The sequence below is a fragment of the Mustela putorius genome, unplaced genomic scaffold, assembly GCF_011764305.1.
Source record: "Mustela putorius furo isolate JIRA1106 unplaced genomic scaffold, ASM1176430v1.1 tig00000095_pilon_pilon_pilon, whole genome shotgun sequence".
Lineage (NCBI taxonomy): Eukaryota > Metazoa > Chordata > Mammalia > Carnivora > Mustelidae > Mustela > Mustela putorius.
Window position 1 is genome coordinate 7,264,878 of NW_025421280.1, and position 25,593 is coordinate 7,290,470.

Here is a 25,593-nt window from a genome sequence, read left to right on the forward strand (position 1 = left end):
TTCAATTCCTCTATAACAAAAAAATCCTTCAAAAGCCTTACCGGAAAATCATCCTAATTTTGTCTAACTAACATTCTAACATTCACTCGTGGGAGCGGGGGGAAATGAGAAGGGAGAGGGATTTTTTTTTTTTTAAGCAAATTTACTGCAAAAGTTTGTCATTATTAGAATGGCATATGACATGGCTTGTTCCCAGGAGAAACAATCCTTTGCTTTCAAATTCAGTACCACTTAGATGAATTTAATTTGAATGCTTTCTAAACTGTTTGATTAACAGAAGTATGCAGAATTTTAAGAAAATGAAGAGTTTTTAAAAACTATAGAAAAACCCCAAAAGGAGGAAATGTGTAAAAACAAATTATGATATACATGCTAAGTAAATAACAAAAATTGGCAATCTTTGAAAGAGAACTTCAGTGACCATACAGAATTTCAATGTAAAATCAAAAAAGGCACTTCGCTTACATTCTTCCCATCTTTAAAATCAAGATAAGAATAATAATGACAAATTCTTAGTGCTCACTAAGTGCCAGGCATTGTTTGAAGCATTTTACATACTTTACAAACAGATTACAATATGTAACTAATCCTAATGCAGCTCAACAATAATTGGTATATATTTTGGCTTTCAACAGAGGTTAGCCAAGAGAAGATAATAATACTGTACATCACCTGTTCACAGGGTAATTTTTCCTTAAAGAAAGTCTTTTCTCATAATCCAATAAGGAAATGTTAATGTTTTATTAAAATATTTTAAATGGTGCCATTTAGACAACAAATGGAAAATTAAGGATACAAAAGTAAATGCAAACTTATAAAAGAATAAGTTGGAAAGAGAAATATAAAGAAAACACAACTGTGTGTGTTCTAATGACATACAATTTTTATTGGTTAAATAATGTATAATACTCTTAATATAATACACCTAAGCTATTTATTGAACACTGATCTTTCTTTAACGTAAAACTTTTGTAATACAGTAGATGACTTTCAGAACTCTACATGAATGGAGGGACTGTTGAACAGGAAACACAAGTGGCCTATTTTTGAGAATTCCATTGTTATAGAACACAGGATAACAACTGTGGAGGCCAAGAAAAATTAAGGCCATTCCACCTCAGGTTTAGCCTTAGCGTAAGTACAGCCATCTCAGACCCCTGTGCCCAAGGGCTGAACTTCCCCCTACTTTACTTTAGTTCCAGGAAGCCCCACTCTGCTTTAGTTCCAAAGACCCCCCACCCTGCTTTAGTAACAGGAACCCATAAATACCCCTGTCTTAACTAAGCCGGGGTTCCAAATCCCTACTGTGCTGTGTCGGGTATACTTGGGTCCAAGCTTAAGCTTGTCAAATAAACCCTCATGTGATTGCATTGGTGCTTGGCTCCTTGGTGGTCTCTCAAACACAAAAACTCAGGTACAATACAACAAACCATCTGAAAATATTTGAGCTGTTCAGAAATATACATAAGCCACCGCTGATCTACTTCCTGGTAGGTGAGGCCTTAGACGATAGGCACGGAGTTTAAGATCACTGAGGGCCTAACACTGATTCACACCATGAGTGCCTCACAGAGTGGTGTTTCATACCAAATAATATTTCAGAGGAAAAAGGGTTGAACTCCAACCAAAAAGAAGTACTTTTTTTTTTTTTTTTATGAAGTAAGCCAGTCTTTGAATTTGCATCTTAATAGGGCTTCTCATTCTATTCTATTAATAATGGTGTGGAAAGAATGCAAAAGCATCACAATACTAAGAGAGATCAGCATAATTAAAAGAATCTGTGAAATTAGATGTCTTATTCTAATCCAGTCTCCTTTAACATCAATAACACTACTGAAGGCCCATTAAAATGTGTCCAGAGGGAAGACAGACCCTGGGAATACAAGGATGACTAATAAAAGGTCTCTGGCTTCAAGGAGCCTACAAACTAACATTCTTCCCTTCCCCCCATCTTATTTATTTATTTAGTATTTTTTATTATTAACATGTAATGTATTATCTGTTTCAGGGGTACAGGTCTGTGATTCACCAGTCTTCCACAACACACAGCGCTAACATTCTTAAAAAATATTTATTTATTTGACAAACAGAGATCACAAGTAGGTAGAGAGGCAGGCAGAGGGGGTGGGAGAAGCAGGCTCCCTGCTGAGCACAGAGCCCGATGTGGGGCTCCATCCCAGCACCCTGGGATCTTAACCTGAGCTGAAGGCAGAGGCTTTAACCCACTGAGCCACTCAGGTACCCCAGAGCTAACATTCTTAAAAGTGTTTCAAGAACTAACCCTAACCAATGCTTCTCTACCGAATAAAAGTGACCGGCTCCATATCCCACGATGATCACAGGGCCTAGTCGCTACAGCAGCTGAATGGAACCTTGCCTGAAGCACAGCAGTGTACAGGTGGGGGTGGCTGCCTTTCCTTCTTCAAAAGGCTGAGAACACCGGGGGGATACTGGTTCTGTGGAGGGCCCCGCCCCCCTCCCTATAGGACACACAGCTACAGAAGCAGCTCCTTTTTTCCAGAAGATTCTTCTCTGAGTACCAGTTCTGCAGTGCCCCTTGATAAGAAGAGCCAGATTCTGGATCTAGGGAGGATAATCAGCCTATTTTAGCTACTAGTTTAGTAACAAAGAGGAGAACTGGTTTTGCCTACGTGTTTGCAATTCTAACTCCAGTTCAACTCTGACCCCCCAAATAAGAAAGTTCTCAAACAACTAATATTGCAAAAAAACCTTACAGGAACTCAGGAAAAGGGTACAGGTGGGGATGGGAGATACATATTAGTTGGTGTACAAGCATACAGACCAAAGGTGTAAAGTATTCATTTGAGAATGTCAATTAACAAAAATTCAAAACCCTTTAAGACATATTGCTATGATATACACCGGATGAAATATCCATTTTCTATTTGTATAAGCTATAAAGCTAAGCTGAATATGCAGAACTAACCAAGAATTTGACTCTTAATATACAAATAATACTGTAAAGCAGCCTTGTTTGCCTTGGGGGGGGGTCTCATTTTATTTCATTATTAAGCCTCTTCAACCTTACTATACACTCAAAGATATATGCTGGTTTTAATTCAACAAGTTTCTAAGCGTAGAATGGGCTAACATTGGGCCTAGCAAACACTAGGTACTGAATTTAAACCCTTGGTTTGCTATATCAAAACCATATATGTGCCATTCTTCAGAAAGCTGTAGAAAACATCACTGTCAACTGCTGCTTCTCTTCTGGTTGGTGTTTCTTGATGCAGACCCCCTAAAGAGCCATGACTCTCATGCCTCAGTGAAGTTCCATTTTACATGGGGTTAGGCTCTATGGGTCTGTGGGTATGTTAAAAGACCACATCATGTTACTCTAGACTCTACTCCAGTCTAGTCTAGGCAGACTTCTTACCAGAAACCAAGGCAACTCAAGACGGAAAAGAACAAGCAAAGTCTGCGTTCTTGGTTAGGAACCAAGGGCAACTACAGCACCTGTGTTATGGGCCAAATGGATGCGTGGGCACTGTGAAGAAACAACAGAGTTTGCTCCTTCCCGTTGTTCTTACCACGATACTACATAAGGAGTCAGTGCTAGCATGTCCAAGAGCGAGAAAAGGAGAACAAGACATTCCCACAAAGAATGTAAAGGGGTAAAGGCACAGAAACCACTGAAAAAAAACAAAAACAAAATGGGGTATTGGGGATAGAGACCCCGGGGGAGGCTAACCTATTTACAGAGTCTAAGCCAGTGTGGGAACACAGTCCCATGTAAGTACTAGAGATGGTGATCCCATCTTTGGAGAACCTTAACCTCCCTGTGATAACTGGAGATTTTCTAAGCACTCCAACCATTCTGTAAGTATTAACAGCCAACCCTTTCCCTGTGGCATAGATTTTCTCAACAGTCCTCTGTAATCATACCATTTCACTCATGAAGCTTAGTACACATGATGTGAACACAAGAATAGCTTTTTTCTTTTTTAAGATTATATTTTTTTGACAGAGAAAGAGAGTACAAGCAGGGAGAGCAGCAGACACAGAGAGAGGGAGAAGCAGGCTCCCCACTGACCAGGGAGCCCAATGCAGCATTAGCGGAAGGCAGATGCTTAACTGGCTGAACCACCCAGGTGCCCAAGAATAGCTTTCTTCTTACAGGAGGTCAGTAGAAGACTCGAACAGCCTTGTAGGTCCCAAATACATTAAGAATTAGATTTCCAGATTTCCACGTAAGAGAGGAATTTAGAGACAACAGACTATTATTCTCCCACATCCTTAAACAAAGAATAAACCATTTCAGTGGGGGAGTTTATATATTATATAAAAATATAATATCAATTAAATAACATAGAGAAAAAGTCTCCTCTATACCAGAACATATAAATAAAATCACAGCAGAATTTTGGAGGACAACACCCTCTCTATCCCACCCTAAAGAACTTACATGAGCTAATGTAAAGTTGTTAAAGGAACGTACTGACTTTGAAACAGAATATGGCTTTTCCTAAACACCAGTATTTTAAGAATATAGATATGCTAAGGGTACTAAGGCCTGACCTACTGTTACATTCCACAGCGCTGGTTTTTGTCACTCAATTATACAAAACAGTATTTCTTAGAGTGGATGCTACAGTTTGAAGATGAACTTAAAACAGAATTTTCACTAGAAATACGTGGAACAAAACAATCTCTCCAAAAAGAGAAGAATAATGAGTAAATGACTTTTTTGGGAGTTATAAACTAGTTGAACCCACTGGCTAAGAGTTCAACATATCAATTAAGTTAAATACACATCTTACCCTGTGACACAGCAATTCTACCCCTACGTATATACCCAAGAGAAATGAGTACTTAAACTCACAAAAAATCACATTCCAGAGTGTTCATTTTAGCTTTATTCATAATACCAAAAACTGCCAACAACTCAAATATCTACCAATAGAAGAAGCAATATGTAAACTGCAGAATATTGATATAAAGGGATAATAGAAAACAAATTTAAAAAGAATTATACATAAAATGTGGCTGAATCTCAGTAGAGAGAGGTGATAAAAAGAACACATGGTGCGGCACCTGGGTGGCTCAGTCAGTTAAGCGTCTGCCTTCGGCTCAGGTCATGATCTCAGGGTCCTGGGATCAAGCCTGCATCAGGCTCCCGGCTTGACAGGGAATCCTTTTCTCCCTCTCCCTCTCCCTGCTGCTCCCCCTACTTGTGCTCACTCTCTCTCTATCAAATAAATAAATAACATCTAAAAAAAAAAAAAAAAGAAGAAGAAGAAGATACGATGTGTGATTCTATTCACATGAAGGCCAGGAACAGATAAAATATCGATGATGAGGAAAGTCACAACAGTGGTTAGTTAACTCTAAGGGAGAGAGGATTCAAACATGAAATAGGATGGGCCCAGGAGCTTCTGAGTGATGAAAAAGTTTTTTATCATGAACTGGGTAGTGGTCACAGGGATATGTAGGTTAAGCGCAACACAGTGAGCTGTACACCGAACACCTGTGCGCTGGAGAATATATAAATTATCCCTCAGGAAATAAATGGATACAGGCTTTTTCATAAAAGCAAAGGAAGAAATAACGATGGAGGCGGAAATGATATACTTATCTACGTAAAAATATAAAACCTCCATATGGAACATGAAGGTCTTGGAGAAAAGTAAAAGGCAACTGACAGAACTGGGCATATATTCACAATGAGCAGGACAAAAGACTGATATCCCCAATGTGCACCTCACCACTAACATACATCCACATTCACACAAGAGTAAGTACGTCTCAGACATAAAATTAACAAAGGATGTCAACCAGAAATTCTCCAAAGAAGCACTAACACTCCGACCTGAATCTGGAGCAGTCCCCTCAAGCTCACCAGGTGCCCCACCAAGTACGTCCTGCAAGGAGGTCCCAAAGCAGCCGACCAGAGGCTGCCGGCTGTGCCACACGGAATCGGTCATTTCCTAGTAATGAGCTGCAGAAATCCAACACGTCAGCTTTCTTTTCCAGCAACTCCCTTCGTGGCAGATGGCATTTTCCCAGTATAATTTAAAAACTGAGCAAGGACTTCTACCTCCATTAGCGGCAGCCAACCTTGGCCTGGGATATGGGTGAGTTTTGTGCCTGTTCTGTTCAACACCTGTTCTGATCCGCTCACAAAAGTTCCAGAGCACAGATGGGCTTTTCTGGGCATTCCTGCTCCACTCTCAAATCCTGGGCCTCAAAGGGACTCTCTCAGGTCTTCTGCCCTACCCCCCAATCCTACTTTTAAGTGGCTGGGCAAGTAACATAAGAAAAGAGCTGAATGGGTCAGGGTCCTGGGATCGAGCCCCGCGTCAGGCTCTCTGCTCAGCGGGGAGTTGGCTTCCTCCTCTCTCTCTGCCTGCCTCTCTGCCTACTTGTGATCTCTGTCAAATAAATAAATAAAATCTTTAAATAAATAAATAAAGAGAGAGAGAGACACTATGTCCTAACACATTTTATGAGGCCTGAATTACCCTGACACCAAAACCAAAGATATTCTGACAAAAATCTACAGATCAATATCCTTCATGAAGAGAGACGTAAGAATTCTTAACAAAATATAAGTAAGGTGAGGCCAGAAATAAATGAAAATTATAATAAAACATGATGAGAAAGTGATCTCTATTCCAGGATCTCTATTCCAGGAATACAAGGTTGTTTGATCATTCTAAAATCCATGTAATTCATCACATTAACAGAATAAAGTCATGATCATCTCAAGAGAGTCACAAAAAACTTTTGAAAAAATTAAACAACCATTATAACACAAAAAGTAGCAATAGTAAGTAACTTTTCCCACCTGTGTAAGGACACCTATAGGAAGCACACAGCTGATACCATACTTATTGGCAAAAGACTTCATCCTTTCCCCTGCCTGAGGCTAGGGAGACAACAACGAGGTCCACTGCTGCCACTTCTATTTAACATTTTACTGCAGGGTCTAGCAGATAGTAAGGCAAGGAAACAAAAAGAATGCATATCGGAACAGATAAGTACAAAAGTAAGAAGACTGACAATACTAAGTGTTCACAAGGATACAGAGTAACTATTAACTCTCAATCATACCCGGTAGAAATATAATACAGTATAATCACTTTGGAAAACAGTTGGGCAGTTCTTAAAAAGTTAAACACCTGGGGCGCCTGGGTGGCTCAGTGGGTTAAAACCTCTGCCTTCAGCTCAGGTCATGATCCCAGGGTCCTGGGATCGAGCCCCACATCGGGCTCTCTGCTCATGGGAAGCCTGATTCCTCCTCTTTCTCTCTCTGCCTGCCTCTCTGCCTGCTTGTGATCTCTGTCTTGTCAAATAAATAAAATCTTTTTAAAAAAACCAAAAAGTTAAACACTTGGTCCCTCTTCCTTACTTCCAGGTATCTGCCCAAAACAGTTAAAACGAACACCCACACAAAGACATGCTTAAGAATGCTCATAGTTGCTAATTTTTTAATAGCCAAACACTGACAAAACACATGTCTAGCTATAAGAGACTGGATAAACAAACTGTGATATATTTATACAACTGGATACCCCTCAACAACAAAAAAGAACGAACTCTGAAACATGCAACATGGATGAACTTCAAAAGAAGTGTTCTAAGCAAGTGAAGCCAGATGCCACAGAGTACATATTGCATGACTTCATTTAAGTTCTTTAAAACACATGCAGGCTCAGGGCGTCTGGGTGTTGCAGATGGTTAAGCAACCCAACTCCTGGTTTTGGCTCAGGTCATGATCTCAGGGTCAGGAGATGGAGCTCCGTGTCCAGCTCCATGCACAGCGCCGAGTCTGCTTGAGATTCTCTCCCTTTCCCTCTGCCCTCCTACTCACGCTCATTCTCTCTCCCTCTCATAAATAAATAAATCTTTGAAACACACATACACACAGGCTCTAAAGTGCCAGGTGGCTGATTAGCAGTTACACAGGGCTGAGGCTGAGGATGGAGATCTAACTTGAAAGAACACAAAGGAACTTTTCTGGGGATGATGAAAATGTTCTATATCAGGGACTGGCTAACTGTGGCAGGTAGGCTGGCTGCCTGTGTTTGGTAAATCAAGTTTTGCTACATCACAGCCATACCTATTAATTATGTGTTGTCTATAACTGCTTTTTCACTATAAGGGCAGAGTAGAGCAGTTACAACACCGATTTTATAGCTGACAAAGTTTAAAATATTTATTATGTGACACTTTATACAAAAAGTTTGCTGATACATGTTCTTTATCTCTATCTTACTTGGGATGATAGGTTACAAGGTTGTATGAAAATGTCAAAACACATTGAACGGCATGCTTAAAACAGACATATTATAGGTAAATGACAGCTCTATGAAACTGACCTAAAAGTAACAAGTACTTTGAAGAGACTAAATCATATATTAGTCCCAGAATTCAGCAAATAAAGGCGGGGGGGGGGGTGCAAAATTTAAGCAAAAGAAACAAAACTGAGCTATAAACAAACTTTAACAACCGAAAATATGTTTTTAAATATATTGCATTACTTTAAATATAACGCATTACTTTATTTTTAGACCAAAATATCACTTTCATTACAGTAAAGCTGACTGGAACACAGGGTTGTAGATTAGCCAAAACCTGTTAAAGGCAAGATACACAATTCCATGTGCCTTCAATTAATTCTCTTTGTCTCATCGTCCCTTCTGTCCTCCCTCACCCCCCAGGTCATGGCCCACCTGAGGGAACAGACACAGTCACACACACTCCACCTCCTGTCATTCCACCGCAGAGAGGGAAGAAAGCAGCGATGTCCACTTATGCCTAATCCTGATGCTTAAAGCAGCTACTACAATAAAGGCCTACTTGGAAAGCCGCATTTTCAGCAGAATCTTTTGCAAAGAAGTGAGTTTAGAATATTAAATTATTTCTGAAATGGTCATTTTTATGCAGTATAAACCACAATCATCAAAAACCAAGAAGGTAAGAAAGAGCTCAGGAGGAAATTTGTTCCCTTCCACTTAACCATAAAACTTGAGTAGAAATATACTATGAAAAACTTGCAGAAAATTGCTTACCAAAAATGTGCAATTTTCAATCATCAACAGACACAACAAATGACTGGTGCATGGAATGAAAAATTCCAAATAGTAACTGATAAATTACTTCACACTAAATGCTAAGCTACAAACTGACTTAGAAGTCAAAGTCATGGTATATGTTTAAACTTCTAATTCCAATACAACATTCATTTGCCCGTGCTTATTTGTTATTGAAACCACATGTTGGCACTGAACCATTTTATGGTTCATTTGACACAAACATGCAGAAAATTGTGGGAAACAAACAGAGCCCTAGGAGTCTGTCAAAGACTAGACACTCAACTCCAATGCAACTTCAGTTTGGAGGCTTTATGAAGCCTAAGCTAAAAAGCCCGTCCACGAGTGAGGAGAGATTTGTCTCACCAAGAAGCATCTACTGCAGCTGTGAAGTACAACCCCTGACCACGTTTCCATTTTAAATCCAGAAACTGCAAAACATAGATCCCATTATTTAATGAGAGAATGTGTGCCCAAACTTTACCATTATCTTCAACTAGTCATGTATTTAAACATTGCAGGGTAAAAATGTTCCTTAAAAAAATCTAAAGCATGTTATCAAACTAGTAAAATAATACTGATATAAATAACTTCCTTGAAAGACACTTGGCTGTACACTAAAGATGAAAACAGAATCATCTCAGCATCGGCCTTCTGTTTTCAAAATTCATTTCAGACAGCCATGTGTATTTTAAAGCAAGTTCCTCCTGCTAATTCCGAATTCTAAACAGCCTACCATTGTCAAAACAAGGCAAAATGCAAAGCAGTGGACAGGAAGCTAAGTAACAAGAAAAGTGTCATAAAATCCCACAAGGAAAAATTTTTCAAAACTTAAATCCATGTTTTGGCATGATTTCCACTACCCCCTAAGTCAAATAACAAACAGCTTCCCTTCTCCTTCCCTGTAATTACTCTACATACCTGCTCCCAACCCACTGCGCGCACTATTCAAATGATGGAACCTTTAAAGCAGCTCTGTAACTTGCTAGGCATCCTGACAGATAAACAATTTAAAAATGCAAATCCCTGGGTGAAGGACTTCTCACACTGGAGGAGACACTGAACAAACTCTCAGCACTCCCCAGCAGAGCACTCTGGGAGCCCAGAGCCAGAGAGGGTTGCGGGGAGAAGGAAGATGCATAGACTCCTAGAAGATGCATCTTCCTAGAAGATGCATAGACTCTTCCTATGCTCTCAAGGACCAGGGAAGTACTCTAAATGGGCAGAATGGTCTACGCTCTAGCATGCATCATAATCATCTGGAGGGCTGATTAAAACACAGACTCTGAGCCCTAGTCCCAGGTTTCTGATTTAGGCAGGGCCTCAGAAATTGCATTTATACCCAGTTCCCAATGATGCTGATGCTGTTGGCCAATCGACCACACTCTGAGAACCATTGGAATAAGCAGATGTGTGTGGTCTGTTTACAGATGCCCAGCTAGTTTCCTGTGGTTGGAATACAGTTAGCATTAATTTGTAATAAATTCCTTTTTTTCCACAAAGAATGTGTCCATTTCATTAGTTTCCTTTTTTTTTTCCCTTTTTAGGGAGGCTATAAACACTTTAAAGATCATGATAACTGGGATAAAAATGACCCATGTTAATACATAAAAGAACTAGAGGGTATGTTAACAAATCTTTTTATTAAGTAAAATATTTTAAATTATAATTTTTAAAAAACGGTTGAATTCTGGGTATTTTTAAACAAAGCTTAAAGCTTTCATAAACAAATTATCTTCGATTTACTTCTAAACATCTAAGTGGCTTAAACCACCTCATACCTACCAGGATGGCTATAATCAAAAATAACAAACACTTAAGTGTTGGAGAGAAACAAAAGTTCTCATGCACCGCTGGTAGGAATGTATATTGGTGCAGCCATTGTGGAAAGTAGGCAGCTGCTCAGAAAGCTGAACACAGACCCAGTAATTCCACTCCTCGGTATATACCCCAAAGAATGGGAAGCAGGGACTCAGAAACTTGTACACCAGCATTCACTGCACGCTGCAGTGCCCTCAAAACTCACAGGCTGGAATCCTAACGATGGTGTCAGTGGGGCCTTTGGAAGGCGATGAGGTCATGAGAATTGTACCTCATGAATGGGATGTGTGCTCTTTTAAAAGAGAGTCAGTCCACAGTACTCCCCCCTCTTCCTCCAGGTGAGGTGACTGCAAGACGTTTGCTACCCAGAAGAAAGCTCTCACCCGCCCAGCCTGGTACCCTGATCCTGGATTTCCAGCCTCTAGGCCTATGAGCAATACATTTCTCTTGTTTATGGACCCCCAGTCTATGACATTTTGTTAGGACAGTGCTAACGGACAAAGACACTGCAGTATGATTCATAACAGCCAAAAGATGGAAGCAACAAGGGAATGGATACACAAAATATGCTACATACATAAAATGGAATATTATTTGGCCTCAAAAAGAAATGAAGTTTTGATATATAAACCATATCATGGATAAAGCTCAAAAACACTCAAGTGAAGTAAGACAAGCACAGATAACAAATATTTTATCATGCATTTATGTGAAATATCTAGAAGAGGCAAATTCTTAGACACAGAGAGTAGACCAGAGCTTACTAGGGACTGGGGGAGGGGAGAATGAGGAGTTATTGCTTAATAGTTAAAGAGTTCATATTTGGGGTGATGACAAAGTTTTGGAAATACGGGTAATGGTTACACAATACTATGAAAGTCATTTATGCTACTGACTTGTACACTTAAAAATGGTTACAATGGCAAAGTCTGTTATATATATCTCACCATTAGCAAAAAAGGTTCAGGGACTCCTGGCTGGCTCAGTCAGTTGAGCATCTGCCTTCGGCTCAAGTCATGACCCCAGGGTTCTGGGACTGAGTCCCACATCAGGCTCCCTGCTCAGTGGGGAGCCGGCTTCTCCCTCTGCCTCTGTTGCTCCCCGCTGCTTGTGTTCTCTTGCTCTCTTTTCCAAATAAATAAATTAAATTTTTAAATAAATAAATAAAGTTCAAACAGTATAACCTCAATTATTTGTCCTAAAAGCCCACTGGAGATTAAAATGCTGATACCAGGGACACCTGGGTGGCTCAGTTGGTTAAGCGGCTGCCTTCGGCTCAGGTCATGATCCCAGCATCCTGGGATCGAGTCCCACATCGGGCTCCTTGCTTGGCGGGGAGCCTGTTTCTCCCTCTGCCTCTGCTGCCACTCTGCCTGACTGTGCTCGCTCGCTCGCGCTCTCTCTCTCTCTCTCTCTGGCAAATAAATAAATAAAATCTTAAAAAAAAAATGCTGATACCAGTACTTTGATGTCAGTTTAGCTGAGCACATAAGTTATAAAGACATGTCATCAGTGGTTCCACTTTGTTCACAGTACTTATATGTTAAGAAAATCTGCTTATGGGAAAATAAACAACAGTTTTAATAAAATTTATGTCAAATAAGCTGTGAAAGACAGCAATAGTTCATAAGAACTAGCTTGCTAAACAGATGCCAGGAAGGTACAAGAATGCTGGTGGATTCTTGTTTCACATAAAAATGATCTAATTTAATTGTACCAAAATCATATGAAAAATGAACTGCCTAATGAAAGCATATAAAGTATTGTGATAAACATACCAGCTAGATGCACCATACATCAGAATGCTATCTTTGACCCTAATTTTTATTTGTTTAGCCATAATATGAATTTCCAGTTACATACGGTCTCGCTTGCTTCTGGCACCTCTCACTTGCTTTCAATACTATGAGTACTTTAAAAAAAAAAAAAAAAAAAAAACACTGGGTGTGGTGAAAAAATAATGAATACTGTTTTTCTGAAAATAAATAAATTAATTTAATTTAAAAAAAAGAAGAGAAAGAATTGCATTAGATGCAAATGATGTGATGTGGTTTCTGCTATTTAGGAAATCTGTGATAAGCTGTAAACCTAATATATGCTCCTACCTCACTAACTTCGATTCTACAACTTCTCACCTGTCTTAAATGATCCTGGCTCTTGATTTCCTACCTCAAAACTGTGAGTTCCTTGAGGGTGGCTATGACTCTGCCTTCTTCTACTCACAGACTCTGGCATATAGGTATCAGTACTATACAAAAGTTTATAAATATAGTGGCAGTCACCATGGGTGGGGGAGGGTAATTGAGTCTAAAAATCCTTCTAAGCTTAATACATAAACTTAGTGTCTGTTAACAACATCTTAGAATCCTAACCAGTAAATAAATAAATAAATAATAAATAAAAGTTTTATAATAAGAATCTTTACCAGGAGTCTTAGTTTTTATACCACTGGCTAAATTTTTCAATCACGTTACTCTCAGAGAACCATCTTAGAAGAAAAATACCCCAATCCACTTAAGAAAAAAGGCATGTTCTTGGGTGTCTGGGTGGTTCAGGAGGTTAAGCATCCCTCTAACTTGATTCTGGCTCAGGTCACTTGTCAGACTTCCTGATCAGTGGGGAGTCTGCTTGTCTCCCTCTCCCTTTCCCTTCTGCTGGCTCTCCCCCTGCCCTTCCCCTGGCTCGTGCACACACTCTCTCTCTCTAAAATAAATAGATGTTTAAAAAAATGTGTTCTCATGTGTCTGTAAATTTATAGTAATACATTTAATAATGGAAAAGAACTCCATCCTCTTTATCTGGATACTGCTTCTCTAAATGTCTCTCGTCCATGAGAGCCCAAGAAACTAAAGAAGCTTATGAATTATTATTCTGGGGAAGGGGGATGAAGATCATTTGGAAATAACTTTGGCTTTTGACAGCTGCAAGTGTAAAATTAAGCTCCTAAAAAAATTGTTAGTTGTTTAATAAAAAATCCCAGGACTATAACAATTGATACCACTGTTATAAAATAAATAAATAAATAAATAAATAAATAATCAAATTTAAAAAAATAAAAATAAAAACCAAGATGTACTTTTTAGTGACAAAACCTCTCAAGTTTCTTAACATTATGGGATAAATAAAATGTAGATAAGTCTGTCAGGTCTTTTTAGCTCTAAACAATCGTAACCCGTGTCGTGATCATCTTCTTGATCCTAATATATCAATACAGCCCCAAGGAAAGAAACTTGCCCATGGCCATATGACCTTGGGAGAGCGCCCCAGGCTTCAGATGGGATCACAGCCCTGGCTGACCCCTTGACTGCTACCTCGTGGGATCCTAAGCAGAGAATCCAGCCTCACTGCCCAGGCTAGTCTAAGGAACTATGGGATAATACATAATGCATTGTTTTAAGCCAATAAGTTTGTGCTAATTCACGATATAGCTATAGAAAACTAGCACAGTAATCTAAAGCATCTCCAATGTTCCCTGAAGTGATTCTGATGTTCATGAACCCCTTTTTGAAGTCCTTCATTTTAACAGGGTGAAAACTGTGGGATATTCTGGTTTAAAGATCTTGACTATTAACGTTTGACCTTAGACAAGGGGAAAGACAAAGTAGTGTGAGAGTGTGTGTGTCTGTGTGTGTGTCTGTGTGTGAGAGCGCATGCGCGCGCATGTACACACACACACACACACACACACACACACATATACAGTTAAGGTGTCAGAAATCTTACAATACTTTCCGTCTTGCAGCCTAAATTTTATCTAGAAAGCATCTTAATCATTATCTGATACAACCACCTCATTTACAGACCTGGCACAGAGGGGGCCCTGCATGGCCCAGGCTCCCCGAGCTCCCGAGCAGTGTGAATACGTTCAGCACACTGGGGCAGTCCCTCAGAAGTCTGTCAGGCAGCCTGCTGTTAAAGACATTAGTAGTTGGGCTTGACTGTAGCAGGGGTAGAGAGAAAGAACATCTCCTCTCTCTGCTACTGCATTAAAAGGCCAGCAAAATAAACACTGCACGTTTTAGAAAAGTCTATTTGAAAGCAGATGCTCGAAGATTCAAAGGCTAAAAGCAGCACCAAAGATATCAATGGTAACTAGAAAACAGTAACTACTGTATTATAATAATGTCTTCCGTATCTTTAAAGCAGTGGTTCTCAGCCAGAAACAATCCCCCCACCCCAACCAGGGGACATCTGGCTGTTACTATTGGGGGATGAACTGTGTGCTTCGCTGCGTGCTTCTGGCATTTAGCGAGCAGAGGGCAGGGAAGCCGCTGAAGCTCTACTGCGCAGCACAGCCCCCACAGCCCGTCCTTTATCAGGCCCCGAATGTCACCCATGCACAGGCTGACAAGGCCTGCCTTCGGACATCACAGCTGTCCCTTTCTTCCTGTTGATCCCTTCACACTGTGACTTACCTCAACTGTGCTCCCCTGCATGTTCAAACTCTTTCACATCCCAACTTTCCGTGGCTTGGGCTTCAATCACTTGTGCTTTGGCTTCAGCTTAAACACAGGCTGTATTTCTGCTCTCTCATTTTCAGAAAGTCGTACCCTGTTCTAATAGCACAGACCCACCTGCACAGCACAATGACAGGCAAAACCGAACTATTAGGTATACTTAATTTTAACAGATTCATGTTTTATAGAGCAATCAAAATTTGGCAACCTATCAGTGAAGAGTCCGTGGAAATGTGAGTGTGCCTGTCACTGCCTCGCCTAAACTGCTGGCAACAAATAAGTATCATATGGTCCAAACTAATGGTGTGAATGGTCAGAGGGAGGAAGGTGTCAGAGACAACGGGGAGTAGTAGACACGCCGGTGATCTGGAGGGCAGGGCCTCTGTCTAAGGAGGCAGCTCTTACTCAGCTCGAGCCCACTGATGCCACACAGGAATGAAGACTAGATACTGCCAGATACTCTGATTTTTCCAAGAAAAGCTGGATATCTAGAATTGTGTTGAAAACCACTCAAGTTTAAGATGTTGGCTTACAGTTTGAAAAAAAAAAAAAAAACTTCACGGCTCCAGGACTTTGGCCCCCTCTTCGACATTTATGGTCTGGAAATTATAATGAGGGCAAATGAAGAGGCTCCAAAAAGATCAAATTCAGGGTATACTCAGTACATCAGGCGGAGTACCAGGGACACTCGGGATGAGCCTAAATGATAATGTCCTTGGAAGAGGCCAGCAAGTTTCAGGACTTGTGGGCCCCAATAATAAGGACAATATCATGAGGAAAAACAACAACAAAAAAATCAGAACAAGCAATTTCTATAGGGCTGTATTTAAGTCACTCTCCTAAGGCAGTTTATATGTACAAACATGTCATCTCAACAACCTTATGAGCAGGTACTACTATTCACCTCACCTCACAGATGAAGAAAATGAGATCAGTGAGATTAAATACTTTGCCTAAGGATGCAGGACTAGTAAGTACTAGAGCTGAGATCTGAACCCAGACAGGCTACCTCCAGAGGCCATGCTCTCACCCATCTCCTTTATCCCGATTCCCAGGTTTATGTCTGTAGGCATTAAACGCGGTGTCTCTCACCATCTGTACCTATAGGTAAACCATGTTTCATCAATCTAAGTTCTTAATGGCAACACTTAGGTAAGAGCTAACATGATCTTCAGTGTAATGCCTAAACATGTGCAAAAGTAGAAGCATTTTTGCCAAAATGAAAACATTAACCCCTACTGTCTAGAAATTATGTAGGTCTAACAAGACTAAGTGCTTGTTAGTTGGAAGTCTTACCTTCCTAATCATAGTTTGGGCTTCTGTTTACTTAAGAATACTGACAAACGGATGAAGATGTCACATTTTCTGCTGTTTAAGTCAAAAGGCATACAAAAACTGGCCCTGCCCTCTGACCCGAGTGGGAACTACAGCAAACAATTCTACAGCCCACCAAAGATTTATGGAGTAAACTTATCCTACACATGGCAATTCCCAGACGATATACGTGGTACCATCATTACCAAAATTCCTTTAACTGTAAGTACTGGAAATCCCTAACAACTTAGCAAGCAAAATTATATTTCGAAATACCTAGGATGTAAATTAACTTCACATTTCATTTCATTATAAAACAAGAGCACTTGCTATAACAAATTCTGTGAAGCTGGTAATTCTGAGATGAATTTTAAAAAGAAAATTCTATTTTCCTCTTTAACAGGGAGCACTGCATTTGCTCTTGTTCAAGAGCCCTATTTCCCATTGCAGAATCAAGAGCCCCAAAGAATGAGTTCTGTCATTTTATTCTTACAGATCAAAAATTGGTCCAATATTATAAAAATTTACAGACTATTCAGAGATGAAAAGGAACTTGAAGCATTTTCAATGTTATTACTCCCAAATCTGCTCAGAAACCCAAACAAAATCTAATTTAAAAATAGAAATTTAACCGGAATGGGCTCTGCACATTCAGATAGTGTAAATACAGAGTAACAAATGAATTTAACAAGATGCTAAAATACAGTGTTCACATGCTAGCCATCATTTTGGAGAAGGTACTAAAAAAATGAGCCCATCTCACTCTAATATATGTTGCAGCCCAAAACACTCGTATTTCCTACTTTCTCTCTAATTAATAATGCTGTTACAACTTTTCTGATGAAGCAAAAAGAAAAAAAAAAGTCTCTCAGAACACCAGGCAAATATGCATAAATCACGGTGGTACTCCCAGGAGGATGTCTGAAACAAACAAAAAATAAGCACCAGTGACAATAAAACAGAAGGATTCTCTAAGAAGTAGTTCTTAGATTTTAACTGTTTGAACTGTTAAAGATGAACAGGAAAGGATATATGTAAAGCAAGAAAAAATTTTACTTGACACTAACTCAGATTTCCTCTAGAAAAGCATAAGCTCAGATCGTATCACCAATGTTAACAGAACAAAATTCTGGGCCTTACAAAAGGTCCCCCAAACCATAATCAACGGCCCACTGCAAGTGCTCCTTGTCACGGAGAGCCATAGTGTAACAAACAAACAAAACATTTAACCTAAGCTAAAGTCTACTGGAGTTCACTGCAACAGGATTTGAGCTATAATTAAATTTGATTAGTTTGGTTCAAACCTCAAGTTCAAAAGAATTATCAGCATGAATGGATGAAAAGCCCTTTTACATGGGCATTCTGAAAATATGAAAAGGACTGACACAGCAAGCATCAAAGACTTTAAAAGCAATTGACCCTTCCCCGAGCAAAGGAGAAATGCTAACAGCTGAAACTCAGATGCTGCGTGCAAAGAAAATAAAGTTCCAGATGGTTTAAAAAGCCGGGGATTCTATTAAATATTAAATGCTATTATTCTAAACTGGATTTTGCCCAGGGACAGCCAAATGTGTCATCTATAAAACGTGAAAAAGAAGTCAGATTCCACCTTCTTGAAAAACCGAAGCAAATGAATACTCCCCTTATCAAAAACTGTTAGCTTCTTAGGAGGAAGGTGCTCAAGAAGTTAAAAGACATTCAAACAGCTGTGATGTTTAATAAAATAACAAAACCCAAAAGCACCTATAGCCTAAAAATCCAAACCTGTTTTTACAAAAAAAAGAATGCTTTGCAGAATTCATCATATTTACTACTCGAAGACCGTTAACTCTCACTCTGTTATAAAGGACTGTTGAATACACACATACACACACACCCATACAAACACACCCCCCCCACTACTTTGTATTTTTGGTACATTTCAAAAGGAAAGTAAAATCAACCACAATAGTAAATTCAGCCTGTAGAAGTGTGCCAGTGTCCAAGGGTTAACAGATTTTAGAAGCGCTTAAAAAACAGTATTAGAGGGGCACTTGGGTGGCTCAGTGGGTCAAGCTGCTGATCTCAGGGTCCTGGGATCAAGTGCCGCATCGGGCTCTCTGCTCGGCAGGGAGCCTGCTTCCCTCTCTCTCTCTCTGCCTGCCTCTCTGCCTACTTGTGATCTCCCTCCCTCTGTCAAATAAATAAATAAAATCTTTAAAAAAAATCTTAAAAAAAATTTATAGACTGCACCTTAAGTGAGTTTTTACATTAAAAGTTTTCTCTTCTACCATGCTCTGTGTATTTCAGGATTGGGGGTGGGGGTAAGCTGTTTCTCATGAGATAAAACCTTCTGTGCCAAATGAAGCAGGTGTGAGATATCTCAAAGATGAAAGCAATTCTCCAAATAACAGCGTCATCTTGTAATGCTTTCTTGACATGTGCAATTTTGCTACTCCTCTCTTTGAGATTTAATACAAAGCACTATGTTTGTGATCTTCCCTAATGTAAATGAGTAGTCTGATTGGTGCTCATTTCCAGTGTTGTTTTTGCGGTGAGAAAAAAAGTCAATGTTGATTTCACTTAAAATGGTTAAGAAGGCAGCCACAGCAGACAGGCTACTATATCCCCTAAATGCCCTTTTCTTTAAGCATTTACTTTACAAGCAGAACAACTGCTGATGGATTTCTTTCATTCTGATAACCATTTTAAATCATTAGTTTTTAAAATACCTCAAGGTCCCACCTAAGGAAAAAAAATTCCATGAAGAAATCGATCATATTGTTTACTTTTTAAATTTGTTTTAAAAAAAATCATGCTGAAAGTGACATAGACCTATTTTTAAGAACTTTGTCATTATATTAAAATTTATACATGGGGCACCTGGGTGGCTCAGGGGATGAGTGTCCAACTCTTGATTCTGATTCAGGTCATGGGCCTGGGTCCTGGGGTCAAGCCTGAAGGCAGACTTAATGGAAAGTCTGCTTGAGATTCTCTCCCTCTGCCTCTACCACTTCGCCAGCTCAGGCATGTGCCCACAACACTCTCACTCTCTAACAAACAACATCTTTTTAAAAATTTATACACAATTTTTGACAAAAGGTTTTACTGGAGAAAAAAGATAAAATACTAGCCACTGGCTTTTGTAGTATAATCCAACATTTCATTTTTCTCCTAATTTATTAAATAGTTATAGAATTTAAGTTTTTCTTTACTTCAAAACACAACAAGAAAATCTTTTAAGTGAACTTGGTCACCCAGTCCAGTGTTTCTCACACTTGAGTGAGCACCAAAAATCACCTGGAGACCTTATAAAACGGGTTCTGTGCCCTACCCCCACAGCTTCAATCCTTAGAATTTGTAGTCTCCCAGGTATTGCTGCTGCTACTGCTACAGGGACCATACCCTGAGAACCAATGATCTAGACAATATTTTCTGTTTCTTGATAATCAGCTAAGTGGGCAAAAGGGAAAATGAACACTGAAACATGGTATATGGTATACTGTCTTTAATAGAAACAGACTCTTAATCTTAGAATTAAAAAGAAGTTGGCATAAAGAAAATTTAAGCCAGGCAGATTACACATGATCTCATTCAAGATTTTGTAGAGAGCCAGATAATTGCCATTTTAGGCTTTGTGGGGCATACAATCTCTGTCACAACTACTCAACCCTACTACTGTAGTGTGAAAGCATCAGAGATGAAACGGATATGAATGAGAATGGCTGTGTGCCAATAAAACTTTATTATAAAAATAGGCAGTGGTCCAGATTTGGCCTGCAACTTTGCCAACCATTTTAAAAATGGGGGAAAAAAAAAAAAAAAAAAAACCGTGCCCAGGGAGGTTAAACAACTTCAAAAGGCACAAGATGATAAGTGGCATATTTACAACTAGAACTTGGGTATCTTAATGCTTGACATAATAAAGAAGTTACTGTTATAGTATCATTTTGATAAAAGCCACAAATGAAATGTCTTGTAAAACCTTATGTTATTTAGTAACCAAAAAAGCAAAAATGACTTTACTAAAGAATATATGTCATACTCTCTAATTAATGTAAGACATTATTATTTAGTATTTCTAATATTATTTCTAAACAAGAGGCTTTACACCCTAGGGGACATTCCCTGCACTTGTCACATGGCGTTCTTTTATCTGACTCTGTGCTGGAGGCAAGGCCCAAGAGCCAGGCTTCTGATCAGGGACTGTGAAAAATGGGACTCCAGGGTCTCTCTCTCAAGTCTTACCATCTTAGTCTTTCATGTTTTTCATTCTATCTTCCAGTCACTGAATGCCATTCCACACAAAAATTATTCCCAATGATATTAAAGTTTTGTCAGATGATAGCCAAAAGAAATAGTAAATTATGAAACCTAAGTTAAAAACAATGTTTCGTGCAGACTAGCAGGCTTGCTCTCAATTCAAGTTATTAGTTATTAAAGTTAACAGGATATTTAGCTAATAAAAATAAAGCAGACAGGTTTATCTTCACCATGGATAGCTAAACATATGTAATCATGCATATATACATACACGCACACACACATAAGCAGTATCTGTGTCTATGAATGCATAGTCACACACACTCTTCATGCTTGTATAACTGCCTAGGCTTTTACTCTGAAAACCGACATCTGAATAAGTGAATCTATTTTAGCAATAAAGTTAATTTTATGCATTGCCTTATCACTATTTATGCCAGTTAATAAAAAAAAATAATAAAGCCTGCACACACATACTATGAAAAATGAAACAGTCCAGCTTTACCTATCGAACACAAACCCAAAAAAAGCTTTTCTAAAGTTGTATATAACCAATTCAGGATAAGAATGATGAGTTCTAAATCTGAGACAAAGTTTCAGACATGTTTGATGTATCCTGAACCATGCGTGAAAAAGCATCTGTTATTTACAGATCAAAGCAACCCTGAGTATCCTAAAACAACTAGAGTGAAAAATGCCCAAATCTAATTTCATCCCTGTCCACATGCTTCTTTGAACTAATAATTCAGAGAACTGGTCAGTATGTTGAACTAATTAGCATGCTTAATGCTTGCCAATTTTGATGGCTACAATTTTTTATTTTAAGAACCGAATGTAAAAACTACTTTCTGAAATGCACACATAAGCAAATCTGGGAAAATGTGAAGGCTAGCCCAAGCTAACAAAGTCACATAGGTTGAACAATGCCTCAAAAAGTCCCCAAAATGAGTGCCACCTCCTAAATACTTTCCAAGCTATGAAATGGGATGTAAATGGTTTTGGGGTTTTGATTTGTAAGAAATGCATTCCACTTTTTTTTTTAATCCAGTCATTTTTTTAGCATATTCAGCATATATCTAACTTTATTTCAACATAAGGAATAAAAGTGTTCCTGATGAGAGATTAACATTTTATTTTTTTTAACGCCAATGAGAGTAAGTTCATTCAAGATTTTTCAAGTGAAATCCCACCCATTAAGAGCCAAGAGCAAAGCCTACGCCTTTACTGTTCGCATAGCTGAGCCTCATGGACACATTTGTTACCCAGATTTTCCTAACATTTATTTCAAGCAATCAATGAAACACCCACCGTAAACAGGTTACTGAGAATTAAATGGAGATTAGCCATTAGATAATACCTCCAAGATATTTTTCCCCCCTCTGGCCTACTACCAGGTTGATTTTTTAAAAATTCTTCTATTTAATAGTGTTGACACTCTAAGTAGACCCATTCCTTTAATTTACATGAGAACATTACATAGAGCCTTCCCAGCAAATCCCAACTTGGCGTGTAATTCTACTTTACCCTTCTAACTTTAGGAAAAGCTCAGCTCTTAAGGGGGAAAAAAAAAAAAAAAGGAATGAACAAAGATCCCAACCCCAAATGGGGTCCACCACATGTGATTACAAACCCAAACTCAGTGTTTTATTACCACTTGAAGTACAAGGTAAAAAATATTCTTTACAAGGCAGTCGGCACACTTATTATTAAATGCTTCCCCATATCAACACATCAATTCCATGACTCTCCTCTTCCTTTTTCCAAGTTTTATAAAAGGATTACCTGAAACTGAATTCATCCAGAGACAGGGATTCACTCCCTGACTTTTCACTTCTCTCTCTCCTCCTGGGAGTACTTCAGCATTTTCACTAGTATTTCCAACCACTGATGAGCTGCTTCACAAACACATACAAACACTTGTGCACACAAGTGAAAGGAGATCTCAGAGCATGGACTCTCTGTATGTCTTCTGTCTTAGCCACACTAAGGGCTCAGTCCACAGCTCTGCTCCGTCCATAGCTCTGCCCCCCTGTACTCAGTCTGTACATGTTTTCAGAGATGCAAACCCACTGGGTAGCCACCCCAGTCGCAGTATTTTTCTCACAGCCACAGTGAACTTCTTCTGAGCTACAGGGTACAAAGAAAATTTCTGGGACTTTCACCTTAAAAGCTTCACATGAACTCTGAGGCTTGCACACCTGCCGATTTGGAAGGCCATGCTAGACTAGGAGTCATGGAGTCTGGTTCTAGGTTTATCTTCACCAAAATGAGCACAGTGATCTTAGTAAGCCCTATGAGTGCTTGTATTCTATAGGACATTGTAAAAAAAACAACTCTCAAAGAAAGATGCTTCATGCTCAGAAAAATAAAATACACAGCACCTTTGCCTTGAGTAATAAATGTCAAGATTATTTATACTCTATGGTAATATAACAGCAATTAAAAAAGAAAAAACCAAAATAGTGGCCCAATCCATGCAAGGAAGTGATACTAACTGGATGTTAAATCAAAGTTGGAAGGAAAGTAAGCTTCCATCACACTGATGCATACATATTAAAGGTAGATTTAGAGAAAATAGATTGTTCTTAGAAAAATGGAAGAAAAAAGGTAAAAGATACTTAAGTTTGGAATGTTCTTAAGTCATTTTTTCCTAACAGTTTTTTGGGGGTGTGTGTGTGTGTTTTTAAGACAATGTCTTGGGGAGGAAAAGAAAAAAAAAAAAACAATGGAAGATGTGTAGGTTTCAGGGGTTTTCTTAGACAGCTCTTCCTCTCAGTTAAAGAAAGAAACAAAGAAAAGTGTCTCTGAAAATCAAAACACCATCTTTCAAGACTGGGATGGTCAAAAATATGAACACAAATACCTAAGTAAGAAAAGAAAAAGAAAGACTTTGCTGACACATAGCAAGGAACCAAAAGAAATTTGTTCTAGATACAGACCCACACAAATACAGCTCATTTTTTTTTTAAGATTTTATTTATTTATTTGACAGAGAGAGATCACAAGTAGGCAGAGAGGCAGGCAGAGAGAGAGGAAGGGAAGCAGGCTCCCTGCTGAGCAGAGAGCCCAATGTGGGACTCGATTCCAGCACCCTGAGATCATGACCTGAGCCGAAGGCAGCGCTTAACCCACTGAGCCACCCAGGCGCCCTACAGCTCATTTTTTACAAAGGTACAAAAGCATTCCAATGGAGAAAAGACAGTACTTCAACAAATGCTGTTGGAAGAGGACACCCATATGCAAAACAACAGTGACCTAAACCTCACCCCTTAAATAAAAATCATTTCAAAATGGATCATAGATGTCAATGTTAAACATAAAACTCTCAAACTTGTATAACAAAATGGGGGCGGGGCTGAATGGCTCAGTTAAGAATCTGTCTTCTTTATTTTTTTTTTTAATTTTATTTATTTATTTGACAGAGATCACAAGTAGGCAGAGAGGCAGGCAGAGAGAGAGGGAAGCAGGCTCCCTGCCGAGCAGAGAGCCCGATGTGGGACTCGATCCCAGGACCCTGAGATCATGACCTGAGCCGAAGGCAGAGGCTCAACCCACTGAGCCACCCAGGCGCCCAAGAATCTGTCTTCTTTAAAAAAAAAAAAAAAAAAAAAAAATCTGCTTTCTGCTTGGGTCATGATCTCAGGGTCCTGGGGTGGAGTCCCATGTGGGACTCCCTGCTCAGCAGCAAGTCTGCTTCTCCCTCTACCTCTGCCCTTCCCCCTGCTCATGCTCTCCCTCTCTCAAATAATAAAATCTTTAAAAAAGTAAAGAACACATAGGAGAAAACCTTCATGACTTGGAGTTGGGGAGAGTTCTAAGAAATGACACCCAAAGCACAATTCATAAAAGAAAAAATTAGTAAATTGGATTTTGCCAAAACTTAAAAGCTTCTGTTTTGTGAATAATGCTGTTCAGGGAATAAAAATACAAGCTAAAAATTATCAGAAAATGTCTGCAAATAATCTAAGTTACAACAGATGAGTGTCCCAAACATAAAGTACGTTCAAAACATTATAGTAAGAAACATCCCAACTAAAAAAAAAGGGGAAAAAAGAAACTTGAAAAGATACTTCACCAAAGAATACCTAAGGATGGCAAATATGCGCATGAAAAGATGTTCAATGTCATCAGCCAGTGGGAAATAAAAACTAAAACCATTATGCGATATCATGAGGCACCTATGAGAATGGCTAAAATCCTGCCAAAAGTAAGTACTGATGACTTAGAGCACATATTACTAGTGGGAATGCAAAATTGTACAGCCACTACATAAACTTCTTATAAAGTTATGAAAAACTTACTATCAATACTATTTCTGATTTACCAGCAATCCCATTCATGATTATCTACCCAAGAAAAATGAAACTTATGTTCAAACAAAAACCTACAAGAATATTGATAACAATTCTTTTCATAATGGCCCAAATTGGAAATAATTCAAGTGTCCTTAGATGGGTCAATGGTAAACTAATTGTGGTGTATCCAAACAATGGAATAATTAAAGAGAACAAACTACAGATACATGCAATGATTGGGTTTGACTCTCAAAGGCATTATGCTGGGTGACAGAAACTAGTCTTAAAGGTTGAATATTGTATGATTCCGTTTAAATAACATTCTCACCAAGAATAAACTACAGTGATGAAAAACACATCAGTCACTGCCAGGGGTGACCAGTAAGGACATGGATAGGGCTACAAAAA

General features: G+C 39.0%; 1 protein-coding gene across 6 annotated transcripts in view; it reads right to left on the reverse strand.

Moving 5' to 3' along the window:
- The window catches only part of SLC25A26 (solute carrier family 25 member 26), a 123,782-nt gene that overhangs the window by 46,177 nt on the left and 52,012 nt on the right, over positions 1-25,593 (reverse strand). Inside the window, exon 6 of one of the 6 annotated variants that reach the window (XM_045077974.1) lies at positions 15,283-15,451. The exons of the other annotated variants lie outside the window; for them this stretch is intronic. Within the exon in view, the coding sequence (XP_044933909.1) occupies positions 15,434-15,451 (18 nt within the window). The 3' untranslated portion in view covers positions 15,283-15,433. Of the gene's footprint in view, positions 1-15,282; positions 15,452-25,593 lie in introns of those variants that run through there. 6 annotated transcript variants of the gene reach the window in all.